A 16,697-nucleotide genomic window follows, 5' to 3' on the forward strand; every position below is an offset into this window, starting at 1 on the left:
GAAATGCAAGTTTAGAACTACTTATGAAATGCAGCATGAGTGTTTCAAGTCAGGTAATTTTAAAAATACTGTGTTTTTTGTTGTTTTTAATATAGTTGTTTATGACTCAATCTAGCCTAAATAGCCATAAAGACATCAAAAATTCACCTCCATCTGTGCTCCCATTAATAATAATAAGGTCAATCTATTTAAGTATGACAAGCAGGCTTTGTACCTGCATCAGATTTTTTTTTTAGGATACTGAAAAGATTATATGCTTTAAAGAAAATTACTAGCTATTGTCAAGACAATAGAAAGTATGCATGAAGGGAGAACAAAGACCACAAAGCAAAAACGGACTGTATAAAGTATAAAGGATAATAAAGAGAGATTGTATTTCTCTTCATTGAGGGTAAGGTATTTTGCTTCAAGTCAGATGTATCCGGCATCCTAACACACACAACGGCATGCCTAGTCTCTGATTATTTCCAGTTCATGCAAGTTTTGTCTAACATTCCTACTAGAAATTTATGACAATTCTGTGTGCATATGGGTACATATCTACATGACATTCTGACATGACTGATTTGTATTTCCTTTCTACTCCATCACCATTATCAAAAGCCAATTCGTTGGTCTGGACTGCCTGGAGAATCTGCATCCTTATAACTTCTATTTTCGTCTTGCTGTCCTGGAGCATCTGCTGAGCCGTGGCAAGAAGTTTTCGATCCTATTAAAACAAATAAACAAGTTAAAATTGTAAATTCTTCATGGAACAAAACGCATTGAAAGCTTTAAAACCCACATGCTTAGGAACAAGAACTAATTTTTTTGTAGTTCATTTGGTACAGCAGACCAACTCAACTAACCATATTAGGATACCAATGGAAATTAAGTTAGGACAGAGGCATATTCTGGTTGACCAAAGACTACAAGCCACTCCCATGGAAACAGTATCTATTTAAAGCTGAATAAAGGAGGTGTGATCTAACAGCATTACATGTGTAGATTAATGTTTTGTAAACTGATAGTAAACAAAGGACAAGATATTAAGTGCAAAATCCCTCCACCCTATGTAGAATCGCTCAAAATTACTGTGAGTATGATAAGAAATAGACAAATTTGCTAGACTAAATCCATATAAAAATAATTGTACCAATTCACTTTAGCTGATACTAAGTCTTGAAATTAGAAAGAAGTTAGCTTACACAGCACGTTATAAATAAGTCTGCAGTATGTTTTTCTGAACAAATCAAAGCTGAAGTTTTTTGGCATTAATAAATACATAATATATGAGGTTTAATCTAAATAAACCAAGCTAACCAATTTTTGTTTTCAAAAGCAGTAATACAAGAAGCAGTTTAGAAGAGAACATTTCTGCAGATGGGCTTTCAAACTACCAGATAATACCATTTCATTGTCAGAAGTGCAGACAGCCACCCACACGTTTCTTAGGTGCACCATTTTTTTGTCCTCCAGCTACTGGGGATCTGACTTACAATGAATTAGCAAATGGTTCTTAGATGTGGACCTGTGCATCTGTTTCTATGGCTGCTGCACAGCTCTCTCTAAATGTTCTGTGAATTGCCAGATAACTTAAAGGTGATCTGACAAAAAGGGGGTAAGAACAAAAGAACCAAAAAAGGGTATGAGAAAATTTAAGGCAGTCTATTTGTCCTATCTATGCAGTGCCAATCAGTCACAGAATTCAATAGCAGTTAGCACAGACGAGTATCACACTTGTTATAGCCCAAAGGGTATTTTGGTTATCTCATTTTGTAGCCACTCTATAATGTCTTTAATAAGTTACTTTCCCATGGACAAAGTTTATTCTTATATTTTTAATTTTATAATGAAGTTATCAGCTATTTAAGAAGTCAAAGCAATTAAATTCTTCCCCTTAACACAACCAAGACAAAGAACTACAGTGTAGCACAGATACCCAGAGCTATAAATACTGGCACCCACCATGAAGCATACTGTGCGAAAAATCAGTATGCTGACAGAAATTTACCTTCATAGAGCTCCACTATGACCTTGCACCTAATGTATTACTCACTCAGATATTTTAATGCTACCCTATATTCTGCAGGTAGATACACCAAGATACACACATGAAAAGGCTTTGGTTACATGGGGAGAAATTGTGCTCACTCTGCATAACATTGTCTCAGAACTCTTGGTTTTAAGCTTTAGTATTAATTGACATTTCAGATATACCACTAGTTTTCATGTTTTAGGATTCCATGTTAGCTATCCAATTATCTAATAAGTACACTGAATTTCCTAAATGAATGGCTTCTCAAATACAAATGTCAGCTTTTGAAATAACCACTGTCTACAGCAGAGCATGTGATCTAAGTAACATATTGCAAGCAACTCTAGAACCCCGTATTAAACCTTAGCCATGCATCATTCTGATGTATAAATATGCTGCAAGTGTTTCTTTGTCTGTTTTCACTTTTATCTTATTTTTGATCTTGCTGCTTTTGATTGTCCCTCCCTCATATCCTCTTGCTGCGACAGATTTGCTTGCTCAGGGGCAATGTAACGTCAGCCCTTCAATGTGTAAAATAGTGGTAATTCAGGATTATAGAGATATCCTTATGTTTTCAAGAGACAGAAAATCCCATCTTCAGAATCAAAATGGATATGTTATAGTCAGCAGCTCTTTTAGTGTTGGAGACTGAATACAAAGTATTTCAATGCATCTCTTGAGTATAGAAGAACTGACAGTGCCTGTAAAACTGATCTGCAAAGCTGCTGTGGGATCTCAGACAATTCATACAAGTTCAAGGAAAGATGATCAATATCTCAGAAACACTGAAGTCCAAAAAGGTTGAGCTGAATGTCACTGAAGCAAGTACAATAAGTACAAAGGGAAAACCTCTCCATGAGATGATGGGTTTATTACTATTAACAGGCTGCTTTTTCATTTGTAAGAAACAAATGAGGACTTCCCTCCATTAAATTTAAGTCTGAAAATAATGCAACAAATTTGAAATTAGATCATATAGTACACTTGAATGAAGGTCACAAAAGAGTTTAATATGTTCTAAAGAGGGTTCTGCAACTACTTTCTAAAGAGCTACTGGATTACTGGGGTTGGATTTCAACTGAGAATTTTCTACCCCTTTTGCCCACCTCATCCAGACACTTGAGTTGTTTTAAGCTCTGCTTTTTAAAGTGTAATCACCATGCTCAAGCCTACAGTTTAAACCTGCCAAATTAACTCACTACTGAGTATTAAGAACACAAGAGAATGGATACACACCATTTCCATGCTGTTTGTTGAAGCAGCTGGCAATACTTTCGTGTTTTACAGCTTGGTCTCCCCAGCCCAGTTACTATATACACCCAATCTGGTAAGTTTATTTAAGCATTTACCAATTGCAAATACAAGATTCAATCATCACTTTTAATTACATGCCTCAATCATAAAGCAAGCCAGAATTTATCCTTTCTGCCTACTCTGATCAAAGCCTGCTAACAGTGTCTAATATTATAGCCTGAATGTTTAGTTAAGTTTTTTCAGGCTGTTATAAGATTACTTACTGAGAGTTTATGAGGAACATAATTCATGTATGTCTTTTGATCCATTTGGGTCAGCTGATTATTATTTTTAAGTGTACCTGATGTTAAGTACATGTCCCAGAGGATGTAGACTCCAGGGTTTCTAGGAGCTGAGGGACTGTGGTGCATGGACAGCATTCCCAGGCCCTTAGTCATAAGGTGAACTTCAGATATTTCTTTCATCTGCTCCAGGCTAGTAAGTCACAGATCACTTTCAGATAAGGCTGCCAAAGCACCAGCTGGTTCAACACAGGTACTGCTGGGACAGAATGAGCTTCATGGCAGCTACGGTCCATCCAGTCTAAACTCACTTTTCTGGGAGTGAGCAGCATTCACTGTAATTTTTGTAAGAAAGTCATACAGTAGGCAGATACAAAGTAATCTGCCTCTCCACCAGTCCCTAGCAGAAATCCACTCAGAAACATGAAGCTCTTTTCCAACACTTTTTGGTTACTATCAATTATAAGGGACAGCAACACAATTCACAGATGCCTACTCTTCAAGTCAAACACTTATTTTAAGTAAGTGTGCTCACCCAGCTTGGTGCTGGGTCAGTCAGTTAAGAACTTAAAACACTTACATTTTTTTCACTATTATCTGGACACAGAAACATCTAACCAAGCTCCTACATACTATTTGTTAGACCCATGCTTGTGTTTCTCCTTAGTTTGGAAATTAATCTCCTTAATGATTTAGTAAAAGTAAAATGGAAAGAACAGGTAATGAGTAACTAATGAAGGGTGAAGGGGCAGGTAAGTAGAGGACCCCCCCTCCCCTTTTTCTCGGTTGAGAACTATGACACCCTTATACTCATAAAATAAGTTTTTGCTTTTGTTGGGGTTTCTGGTGTTGGTGGTGGGTTTTGGGGGTTTTTTTGTTTGTTTGTTTGTTTGTTTGTTTTCATTCAAAAGGTTTGGCTTGTCTTTCAGTTGAGCTAAGGGATTCTTAGTGTATGATGAATTTTATTACATAGTTAGGACTGTATAATACGTCAAACCCACTTAGGGGTCAGCAGACACTCCTCACCCTACATCCTTGGAGAACTTCTGGTGCTATCAAGACAGTGAGTGTAAGTGAGCATGTATTTAAAATTCAGATCTAGAAGTATGTGTGGCTTTATTGTTAATTTCAGTTGGATGCTACCAAGATGCTACCTCTAGAATACCACACTTCTGTAAAAAAAAAAAAAAAAAGTATTCTGTGTGCAGGTGTACTAATGCAGATTATAACAACTCTATCAGAATGCTATACACATCTTATTAAAACAAATATTTGATACAAATCTCTTTACTGCCAACTAAAACTAGATGACCATTTCAGAAGCATACTTGGCAATGCTGCCTTTTGTGTAATCATCATGCACATTACAACATTGAACTAATAGATTTTTTTTTTTTAGCAGAGCTAGAAAAAGCATCAGACACCAGTCAGTGTCATACCAAGCTTTGCTGAATCACACATGATCAAAGATTACTAGATGTACTAAATGTAGTGAGACGGATTTGTTATTTAGGTTGAACTGCATGTGGACAAATTGATAAAAACCATCACTTGAGTGGGTACCAAATCACAACAAAAAATGGTATAGTAATTTGTAGCAGATTTGACATAACTACTTAACAAAAATATACCCCAAACTAAAACCACTGAAATTACATACTGTTTATATACTGCACATCCACACTACAGCAATATGAAAATCCACAATCATTTCATGTCCTTTAACCATCCCAAAGCCTTACCTTTGACGAGCCATTAGAGTACATCTGTATCATATTTTCTGCTCCCTGTTTTACCTTCAGTTCTATATCCAATTGTTTCTTTAAGGCCATCAATCTGTTATTAGTAGAATAACGAGGATCGCTATTTGGAGTATCAGGAGTCCTAGGACAATCTGTGAATTAAAGGTCAGATGTAATGTGTGCAGAAGAAAAAACAAATCAAACCAAAACCAGAAACCCACAAAAAACAAACTCCACAAAAACCCCAAACCTCTCCCCTCAAAAATATCGCAAACTTTTCTATTCTATTAAGTTCTAGGTTAAACAAAGCTGAAACACCATACTTAAGTATTAAGACTGACTTTCCTGTCCAGAGCTGCTTTGCAACAGCACTGCAAATGCGCCTTAACTTGAAAAGCCTCACGGAAGCCTAGTGACTCCTACACATGTCCTAATTCACATGAATCACTTTCTGGGAGTGGTAAAATAGGCAGGTTTGCAGCTAGGTCTATTTTATTTTCAAAGGAGACTTATTTCTTCTGGAATGTCTTGAGTCAATTAAAAATGCAGTTTTACATTAAGCTTTCTTACACACCTGATTTTAAATCTATTTTTTTTTTTAAATGAACTTGAACAATAATATGCAACACTAATGAGCATGGTCTAAATACAGATACTAAGCAGATCCTCTTCGATTCTGTTAGTGTTGGACACTGAATACAAAGTATTTCAGGTGAACACTGTACACATGGTTTACGTCAAAATTAAGAACAGATTAAATGAGCCTTTTCCTTAGTCATAAAGCTGAATGATTTTTGCTCTGGAATCATAACTGAATCCTGGGATAATCTGATATACAGGCAGATATACACTACAACAACTGTAATCTGTGAGAAGGATAAAGCTTTTTCATTTGACTATATTACTGTGTTTTGATCTCTATCTTGCTATATTAATTTAATAAAATGGAAGTTAGTTTTATCAATCAAATTATACAGTCAAATTCCTTAACTTTTCAATCCTCCTCCAGAAATGTCTATTAATCACTGGTTCATATTACAACTTCTGCAACATGAACTGTTAGCAAACTGAAAGTAAGTGGCCACACTGGACTATTTCCTAGTGCTTAACTACTTCCAACAGAACTGTCCTTTAAGCCAATTATCTTCCCTAACAGTGCCAATGGCATCTCTTTCAAACTTTTTGTAAGAGGATAAATTATGTCCACTGTAATAATGTTTTTTTATCATTGATTTATTTTACCCTAACAACTGAGAGAATACTTTCTCTATGGGCAAATGACATTAGTTGGTCTCCTGGAAGACAATATTTACCCGATACCAACACTACAGTCTTTTTTTTCCAATTTTAATTAATTTTCCTTGAATTAAAACTAGGATGATGCATCAAGTTCTTGAAATTCTCAGTTATTAGAAAACACAGGCATTGCACTAGTAACTTACAAATTATTAATTATGAGGCGTCATGGGGAGGTGTCTTATCTGCTATTTCATATTTCTTCCACAGAAGCTTCTGATAACTAGTTTTGGAGATTTAGTACATTTTACTTTCAAGTTTGCTGTCTAATTTTCTCCGAAATTGCAATATTTGCTGAGTCTACATATGGATTTGGAGTAACGAGACGTTTTAATTTCCTCTGCTGCTAACACACTTTCATTTCAAGCCACTTTACGACTCTTACTGCATCCTCACTACTTAAATGCAGTACAGAAAATTCCAATGTTTAAAAAAAAAATTAAAAAATCTGTGCTATTCCTCATCTGTTTTGTTGTTCATCCTCTCCTCAATGTTTTGGCTTGGTTTCTCTGTGAACAGCTTTACCTTAAATCTGTTATTAATAAAACAAAGATTAACAACATGCTTTCCTCTCAGTTATGTCTTTACATTTAACTAATCCTCACCTAATGATCTACTCAAAAGTAGAACAAACATGAAACTCGAAAGTCATAGTGTCAAGTCTCCTTGTAAAGTAGATTAATCACCTAAATGAATATTTACCAACTTTACATTTATGATGCAGGCCTTTACCACTTAAAGATCCCAGCTCTCTGATGATCCCTGGGAAGACTGTGGTGCTCCTGAAGTCTGTTTTCACAGCTTTTAAAGATGCACACAAGCAATCTTCCTTTGCACTAAAACAACCCTCAAGCTGCAAGTCAAGGACTAATTAGAGAGATCATCGTTCAGGTTGCCCAGGCAGCTGTTATTATCTCCCTCTGCCTGTCTGCACTGTGAAGGTGTAACTACATCACTTACATGGGTCACCTCAAGAGTTGGTCTGCACTTGTGGACCTAAACTCCCCTCTACCATTTAGTTTAAATGGTTCTACTACATGCTTTGTTAGCAACCAGCAGCAAAGGAAACTTTTCTGCAGTATGGACTAATCACTAGGAAGAAATAATTTTTTTGCTTTCAGGCATAATAGCTGTTCACTAAACTCCTAAATATGGAACAATATAGTTTCTTAACAAGGTTTTTTTTTTTTTTTTTTAAGGAAAAAAAATACTAACAGCTTTCCAGAAATGGCTTCCAAGTGACTCCTCCTCTCCTTCGACCCCATGACAATTCAGTAAGCAGCCTGAGGCAGCTTCTTATAGAAGAATTCAGATTAAAGTTTTAAGTCAGCCAGACAAACTGGTCCTCTTATGGAAAGCGTTGACAATCTCAGCAGCAGCGCTACAACCTACATCTGTATTAACTCCTTCCCTCTCTCTTTGTAACATCTACCGAGGTTGTAATCCCTTTGGAATGGCTAGTTATTTCTCATCTATTTGTGTAAAGCTCTATACAGAGGGGACCATGCAGCATCCTGCTAAACTACTCAATTAGCAGCAAGTGCCTTTTGGTAAATAGTTAATTTTAATCTTATTTGAAGATATTTAATTGTAGTTAGCCTCATCAGTGTCATACCCAACAGAAATACCTGTGACACATCTTTAGGCATTGCTGGAGTGGGAGAAGAAAGAGGCCTTTTCTCAGGGAGTCATATGGTGGCATTAGCACTGGAACCAAGCCATCAGTTTTCAAGATACAAAACTTCTCCATCTCTAAGACTGAAGTAATCATCCCCACATTACACATTAAAATAAATCTCTCAAATTTTCAGCAGCAATGGTCACCAGGCTTGTTCTGCTCATTTTGTATTGCTGCATTCTGCTTCACTTTTAAGTGCTGACCTATAAATTTTAAAACTCCATGTCCCAGTATGACTAATACACTGCACGATAAGGGCAGACCTGAGTACAAAGTCTCAATTCTAAAACAAATCCAGATTCACCAGTAACCCCATAATGTGAAGTTATGCTAAAAGTCATACATCTGCTGCCAAAACTAGCCTCACATTCAGTAACAGCTTTTTGCAAACTGCAGTCTTTGGTTAAGGTTTAATACCAATTCTTCAAACAGTTGTGAAAATAATTTCCTATGGCCTTAGGACATGGAAAGCTTTCAGCTCTAGGCAAACTACCATCAAAACATCTTCACTTGCTTGAAATTGAAGGTTATTAAAACATATTTTTCTACAGTAGATTCATTAACATTACATTTAATGGTTTTTAAGGTGTATTGATTACACTGTGCTGATTGCAAAAATGTTACACTACAAATTAGTGGTTCATTAAAAATAGTGCAAGTTACTGCTTGATACCACAAGCAACAGTAAGAGTCACAAGAGCTTGCATGGCACTTTTCAGCTCTAAATCTGGAGCACTTCACAAATACATGTTCACAGTCACTTTTCAGATACAGGAACAAGGAAAGATTAAATTACTTTTCCAAGTAACCACGATGATCTTTCAACCAATCAACAGAAACAGTCCAAAAATCTTCAGAGTTCAGGCCTGACAGGTCAAAGAAATTATCACCTTTTAGGCAATGATTCTCTCAAGTGTCGCTTCTCAATGGATCTCAAGTCCTGACCTTGCTACTTAGAACTTGCAAAAACCTACACAATATACTCTAGAAGACAGGGAAACGTAGAGCCATCCTCAAAAATATCAAAGTACATAAAGAGAACACAGACCTTGACCCTCACAGCTCTTCAACCCTCTTCACCTTATTTTCAGCATTCATACTCTGTACAGTTTAAAAATATTCCCATACATTTCCTTTTCTCTTTTAAATAATTTGTCACTGACTGACCAGGAAAAGGTAAAACACAAGCTAAAGTGAAAATCCATAATTTATAACAAAGCTAACCTTGGAAACAATGCACTTATTTGTGGAGCTCCCATATTCATCAGTAAGAGCTTATTAAATTTCACTATTAATCCCAAGCAAAAACAAGAACTTCCAAACTGAGATGCCTGTGACCTCTCCACAGAGGCATCCCCTGTCAGATGGCAGTGATCTTTAGGGCTATATGTCTATGTTTTGCTGAATATAACATGTGTGTATATATATAAACACACATACACACACAAACATCCACACAGTTGACATGTCATAAATTTTATATTACCAACCTTATTTTGCAAAGGCCAAGCTCACTAATACCTTAAGTCAAACCTTAGAGTTCAGTATTAAAAATCAGAATATCATCCAGATGACTTGCACCCCTTAGTCTCAAGACAGACAGAATGTTTACTGATAGTGCTCCCCCACTCATGAATTAGTGACCATGAATGAGGAAGCAGACAGGCAATTAAATTACAAGGCAAACAGTATAAAAAACTCAAGCATTTCAATTTTCGAGGGTGAGTACTTGTACATCTTTGATCTAAAATGAGATATCAAAAGAATTAAAGGCTATTTTTTTGTTTGCTTGTTTTTTAGAAGGTTATTAAAATGGGTCTTACATAGGAATACTTGATATGATACTGTACAGAGAATATAAAGATCTCAACAGAATTAGACAGTTTTTTCTTGCCTATTTCAATAATTAAGACTGTAAAACCTATCTACCAATAAGACTTTCAATGGAATTAAAGTTAAAAACATAGTACTAAGAAGTTTAGCATGCATCAAAAGCAGGTAGAAGCACATAAGCTTATCAGCCTTGAGCTTGGTATTCACTTCACAAACACCTTTGATGGCTTGCGCAAATTTATTAACTTTTTGCCAGGAAGAGTCTGTGCCATGTGAAATCACCAGGCTGGCATAGTCTCCAAGTCATTCCTCAAAGGTGAAAAAGGACTGTTTACTTTCACAACATTCCATTTTAAAATACCAAGACTGGTATTTTTAAAAAATACATTCAAAATTAGTATTGACTCACTGCCATGCCACAGAAAATACCAATTAAAACCATTAATTACAACCATTCAGTGATTCTATGAAAACAATTTCAAATTGTCTTTAAAATGACAGCTCCATTGTGGAAAAGCCTAAAGACTTCACAAATCATTGCCACAGTGAGAAATGTTTCTTAAGTTAGTTGGATAAATGGGATAACAGAATTTTTTTTCCCTCCATGGAATATAAAGGTGTATTAATGCTGTTGCCTACAGAATAACTCAGAGAAAATCACAGGAAAAGCCACTGAAATTTGCTTTTATACAGTGAAAAGCAATTGGGAAATATTACAGTGGTTGAGAAAGTATTTTAACATAGTAATAACTGAAAGTGAAGAACTGGTACATGTTAAGTTAGTCTTTAGAGCATTATCAAATAGTCCACAAAATACAGCGTTCCCCAGAAAACAATTTAAAACCCAAAAGGGCTGGACACTTAATTGTGCATCAAAGCAAATAAGCATAGGTAAGTAACAAACTCGCCAGCTACAGATTTGCTCATTGCCAGAGCAATTTTTTCAAGTGAAATGGGATAGAGCTTATATAAGCGAAATGTAAAAACTGATTTCACCATAACGTATGGTACCTGCAACATCTTCTGGATCCGTCACCACAATGTGTGCATTTAACTCCTGTAACTTATGATGCAAGTCTTCTAACTTCTTATTTGATTTTTTCAAAATGTTGTCCACATATGCCAAGTTCTTTTTATCCGTTGTGACCTTCCTAAGGTTCTCTGCTCCCTCCTTGATTTTAAGTTCCTTCCTTATTTCCCGCTTGATTTGGTCCTTTATTTCATCCAACTTCTGCTGTACCATTGTATCTGAAAAGTCCAACTTCTCGACAGTGCTTACGCTCTCAGAGGCTAGAAGAGTTTTGGCATCCCCCTAGAAAGAAAAACAGTAATATAACTACCAGGAAACACTGTCTCTTGACCATGCATGCTGCAAACTTAAAATGACTAGGCTTTTAGGCCTCTGTATATTAAGCACTCATTTTGTAAGACCACTTACTCACCATGAGTCTACGCTTCTGTTGCCCTAAAGCAAAAATCTCATAAGATATTACATGTTAACTGGAGTTACATTTTACAACAGATTTATTTTAAATTTAGTGACGTTTTTACTATGCCTATTTTTAACAGCAAGAGATTTAAATACTTCTGGATTTATCATGGCTGCTTGCCTGGCAGTTATATGCCTCAGAGCTAATGACTCACATTTGTAATTTTCTAGATTTAATTGTTTATTTTAATAGACCAAATGGATATAGGAAATAACACTAGTTTCTAACAGTTATTAACTATGAGAATTTTTATACATTCATTATAATATATTCCTTTTAAATATTGTAAAAAAAATTAAAAGTTAAAAAAACCTTAGTGATGTTTGCAAATGTTTAAAGAAATACTGTCATCTTTTATTAAGATCTGTCAAGATGCTACTGGAAAATAAATTTCCTAGATTTTTTTTAGAAAATCCCTCAGTAAAGCCTTTATCTTTAAATAACTAAAAAATAAAATAATGATAATAAGAATTTAAAAATCTTGCTTTCTTGTGCAAGGAAGCTAGGCTGAAATGAAAAAAAAAAAAATTAAAAAAAGAAAAAGTTGCAGTGATGAGAAGGACTTTTTGTAGAGTAAGGGAGCAGGGGATGAAAAGTCTTCAGACCACCAGTACAGATGAGGTCATGTTTGTACCTACTATATGTTTACATATCATTGAGAAGTTAAGAGTACAAAGGGTATGTTATAGAACCTACATCAATTAAGTACACAGACAATTAATTACATACATAATAACACTTCCTGTGTGCCTTATACATGGACCCTGTACAACTAGTAGACACCAGGTCCTACCCAAGAAGTCTTAGCTAGAGCTAAGTGAGTGAAGATCAAAGAAGGGCTCTCCTGAACTTGGAATCTGATACAGTTGTAATTCAGGATGTATTTTATAAATGCGTGGCCTGATCTGTATATAACTACCCCTAAGACCAAAATTCCACTAAATTTTCTTAAACACAAGGAAGAAGTTGCCTAGACTTCTGAAATAGTTGGGTGGACAATAATGTATTTGAAGGGATGATTAAAAATTCAAAACTTTTGGGTGTAAAATTAGTTGTCATCACTATTTGCTGTTGGAAACACTGACAATACAGCAGAGGAACCAGTGGAAGAAAACATTCAGGAAGGAGTCAAGCAGCACAGCACTGTGCCAGCAAACTGTAAGAACATCCCAGAATGCATGCTCTTTAAATATTGTCCACAGTGACTTGTTTTCAAAGGACTTTGGGGAAATGAAGATCATGAAGGTTGTGCCTGGGTCAGACAGCTAATGCCAGTCAAACTATTTCCATCTGTGCACATTCCAGTGATACTGTCTTCCATAAGCAAGATCCAATCTACAAATCCTCAACTATAATTTTACAAGTTATCCCTCTTATTAAAATATTTCCACCCACAGCTGCTACTTTCAGTACAAAAAGTTAGTAACTCAAAGATTCTTAATTATTAAAAGTAGTCTGAATCACTATCTTGCCACAGAATTTGTCTATCAGTGAAAAAGACAACAAAGAAGCAATTTAGAAAATACAAACTCCATAAGAAACTAAAGGGGAAAAAAATCATGCAAATTTATACTTCAAGTGCACTTATGATTCCTCTAAGTATATTTCTGTTAGTGCAGATTAAAATGAATAATTTATTATGCATATATAGAGAGGCTATTAATAGCTGTGAAATACATGACATTGTTTCCATATATAGGCATATAAAAGAATCTACTTTTTTTTAAAGAATCAATACCGATGAGCAAGTAGCACAAAGGTTTGTGTCCACAATGAAGGAAACAAACCACCACGTGCTGAGTGTTTTCTTTTGAAAAACAACTGAAACTGAAAATAAATCCATATAGCAATTGTATAGCAAACTATTTGTTTAAGTAATAAGCATATCCAGATTAGATTCAGATCTTTGACTTTCCTGTTTGTCTAACACATAAAAATTTAGGATGTAAAACAGACCTTCAAGATTAGTATACTACTATTTAGCATTTAAAAACAGAGATCAAAACAGTGGTTTTTAAAATAAATTTTTTAAAAAGTGTGTATTTTTAAACCATAATCCTTTGTACTTGTTCTGCAAACTTTTTAGAAATAAACTCATCACCTACCTCCTTCAAAGCATGATATTACACTTTTCAAAGTTCACAGGAAAAAGACAGGTGGTAAATGTAAAAAACCAAAACAAAACTAATAAAACAACCCCCAAATCAAAAGAAAACCTTTATTCCATATTCCAAAAGCACCTGAAGTATGCTAAAATTATGCCAAGAATGTACACTTCCCAAACAGAACAATGTAATTAAAACATAAATAATTCAGAAATATTCTTGACTAGGGTTTCCCAAAGCGACTTCAGTTAATTGTTTATCCATTGAACAATAACATATTTTGTTACAGGGGAGATTTTTATCCCCTCAAAAGCACCTACATTGCACCTGTTAAAGGGATGTTATGTTCTTCCAATAAGTAGGTTTTTGGAGCCCTTGTTACAGACATACAGTCTCTAACTAAAGTCTTCAATTAAATTAAACCTCCATGATCATTAGTAATTTGCATTCCAAAATTCCAGTAGTTAAGTCAAAAGTTCTCCTCAGCTTGAGCAGTCTCAGCAGCATCTTTGACCCTGGAATTAAGATTTTCAGGATACAGAGTATTCTTCAATTTGCTTCTGAGAGAGCTAAGCATTCACTAGTGTGGATACTAACAGTGGAAGCTGGTCACATTGCCTGTGCATTTAAGCATTCATCTTTAAATCCCTCCAAAGGCCACAGAGGATACTCCTCCTGCCTCTCTTGTCATCCAGAGTTAATTATACTTCTGAACTAAAGTATCCTGTCACCTAGTTACCTAGACACGTCACCTGGCACAAAGGTCACTGTGAAACAAGCAGTCCTCCAAGGAGGCAACCGTGAACTCAGTGACCCTGATGGTCACTGTGAATGCAGAGCAAGCGACATTGCTCTGCTCCTGCACTGACACATTTTGCTGCTGGGATGCAGTGAAGGTTTGAGACAGACCCTCAAGCCAGAGAGACGAGCAGCTTCAGCAATGTTCCATTTTAAAATGCAGATAATGCTAAGATGGAGACAACTGGACAGAATGTCTAATAGTTAAGTAAGAGATGAGAGGCAGGATTTTTTCTTTAAGAAAAGGATCTCTCAAAATGGCAAACTCAAACTCTTACTTTTAAACTGACAGTGACTTAAACCACAGGATATTCCAGCTTTATTTGATGCCACCTATTACAAGTCTCTTGTTAGAGCATTCTTTCAAAAAATTATTTTTCCTATTTGGATAAACTCCATCCTAGGTTGAGCCTCACATCCAGTAGACTGTAGGTGTTCTGTCCCCTCCACCTGAAAATTAAGTATGTCAAAAGAAACAATGTTTGGAGGAGGGGGCCAGGTCCTTTCCTTTGCATTGTTCGAGCAGGCAGGGTACAAAGACAGAAGAAATGGTTCACTTTATGCCAAGAAACCACCGATGGATTTTGCACAGCCACTTCCTTTACTCTCTGTCCCAGAAGCATTTAACATAAAATATCTTAAGAGTGGAAATGCTCTGAAGCAGACAATGACTAAACCACTCCTGCTGGCAAAACAGAGAACTGGCCTTCAAAAGCGAAGACAAAAGAATGGGCAGCCAGTTATTGATTCTCAGTTTCTTTTTTTAATTCTGGTAGTTTTGACTGCAGGTTAAAAGAGAGGAACCCATCTTTGTTGGGTGGTCCCAGGACTGGACCACTCGGCACAACACCTTCTCTCCTTTGCGCTACAGCAGATTGCTGGTGACCTCGTTCTTTGCCCCAGCAGCAGCAAAGGGCAGCAGGCACCAGTGCTGCTCCTAACAACCTGCTTCTGGGCTGCGTGGAAAGCAATTAGAGGCAGTGTGCATACCTCTTTGCAATGGGAAAATACATGTTTATGAGCCAGAGTGGAGATTTCTGAAACATTTTAGCATGTAATGAAACTGAAGCTATGTTTACTACAATAAACTATCAAGGACCACAAATTAGATGCTACTGTTTAAAAAAAACAAAACAAAAAAACCCCAACCAAACACAAACCCCACATATACAGTTTTCCTACTGTAATGTCCCAATGACTCAACCTCACTGATTGCTGGCTCAAAGACCATCTATTTACACAGACGAATTCAATTTCTGTACTCCTGGGAAATGTTAAGTATAGTTGCTGCAAATAATGGGTAGTGGTCTGAGCATGTCTTTTAATAATACACAAGTCTATTCTGGCTCACATAGTAAGAGTTGGCAGTAATGTTGTTTATGAAAACCTATAGGGGACCCTGTACTTTTTCCTCAGGTCAATTATAAACCAAATAATCAGTGAAGCAGGTGCCTTGTCAAACTGCATTTACCACCCAAACTCCCATTTAACAATAAAACATCTAAATTACTGAATGATGGAAATGACACTACCATGTAGCTGAACATATCAGAGTATCTGTTTAAGTTGTGTAAACTGAATGACTTCCAATTCAAAATGAGACTCTCAAATTGCCACCTCTTAAAGGAAAAAGATAATGCTAAAATCCTGGGCATTAATAACTTCCAAAGACTTACTCCTGAGAGCACAGTACACCTGCACTGCATTACACCATGTATTCACCATAGAGAATACTGAATAGGGTGAGAATTCAGATTGCTGACTTCTGGTGGGAATTGTTATAGAAAGGTAAGTGGAGCCTTAAACTACAGCGTGCTTAACAGCTGATGAGTACTCACGCACAATATTAGTTACACTTCACGCTGTCTTGCTACTAGCACACGCTCAACCTGCCTTCAGCCAGATCAAAATTCACAGTAAAACCATGTACATTTTTTCCTAAAACTATTAGTATTAATTTTTATATGCTCTTGAATTTTAATAACCATTTCAATAAATGCTAATAGACAATTAAACAATAAGAAAACCTGTTTGATAAGCATAGTAAAAAACGCTTGGATATTTAATGTAAGCATACTAATTTAAAATACCAAAATAGGGTTTTCGTCTTATGTATGATTTAAAAAATTACCATAATCCAGAAAGACTAAATGTTTATTAATTTTTCACTTCATTTTGAAGAGCTGGAAATACAGGTTTGGAA

General features: G+C 35.9%; 1 protein-coding gene across 4 annotated transcripts in view; it reads right to left on the reverse strand.

Moving 5' to 3' along the window:
- PKN2 (protein kinase N2) overlaps positions 1 to 11,407 on the reverse strand; it is a 28,540-nt gene extending 17,133 nt beyond the window's left edge. For all 4 annotated transcript variants that reach the window (XM_029087479.1, XM_029087480.1, XM_010178010.2 and 1 more), the window contains exons 1-3: positions 11,113 to 11,407; positions 5,295 to 5,446; positions 592 to 709 (exon numbers count right to left, since the gene is read on the reverse strand). In XM_029087479.1, coding sequence (XP_028943312.1) covers positions 592 to 709; positions 5,295 to 5,446; positions 11,113 to 11,344 — 502 coding nt within the window. In that variant the 5' untranslated portion in view covers positions 11,345 to 11,407. The remainder of the gene's footprint in view (positions 1 to 591; positions 710 to 5,294; positions 5,447 to 11,112) is intronic.
- Positions 11,408 to 16,697: the final 5,290 nt, after the last annotated feature.

The sequence above is a fragment of the Antrostomus carolinensis genome, unplaced genomic scaffold, assembly GCF_000700745.2.
Source record: "Antrostomus carolinensis isolate BGI_N321 unplaced genomic scaffold, ASM70074v2 scaffold36881, whole genome shotgun sequence".
Taxonomy (NCBI): domain Eukaryota; kingdom Metazoa; phylum Chordata; class Aves; order Caprimulgiformes; family Caprimulgidae; genus Antrostomus; species Antrostomus carolinensis.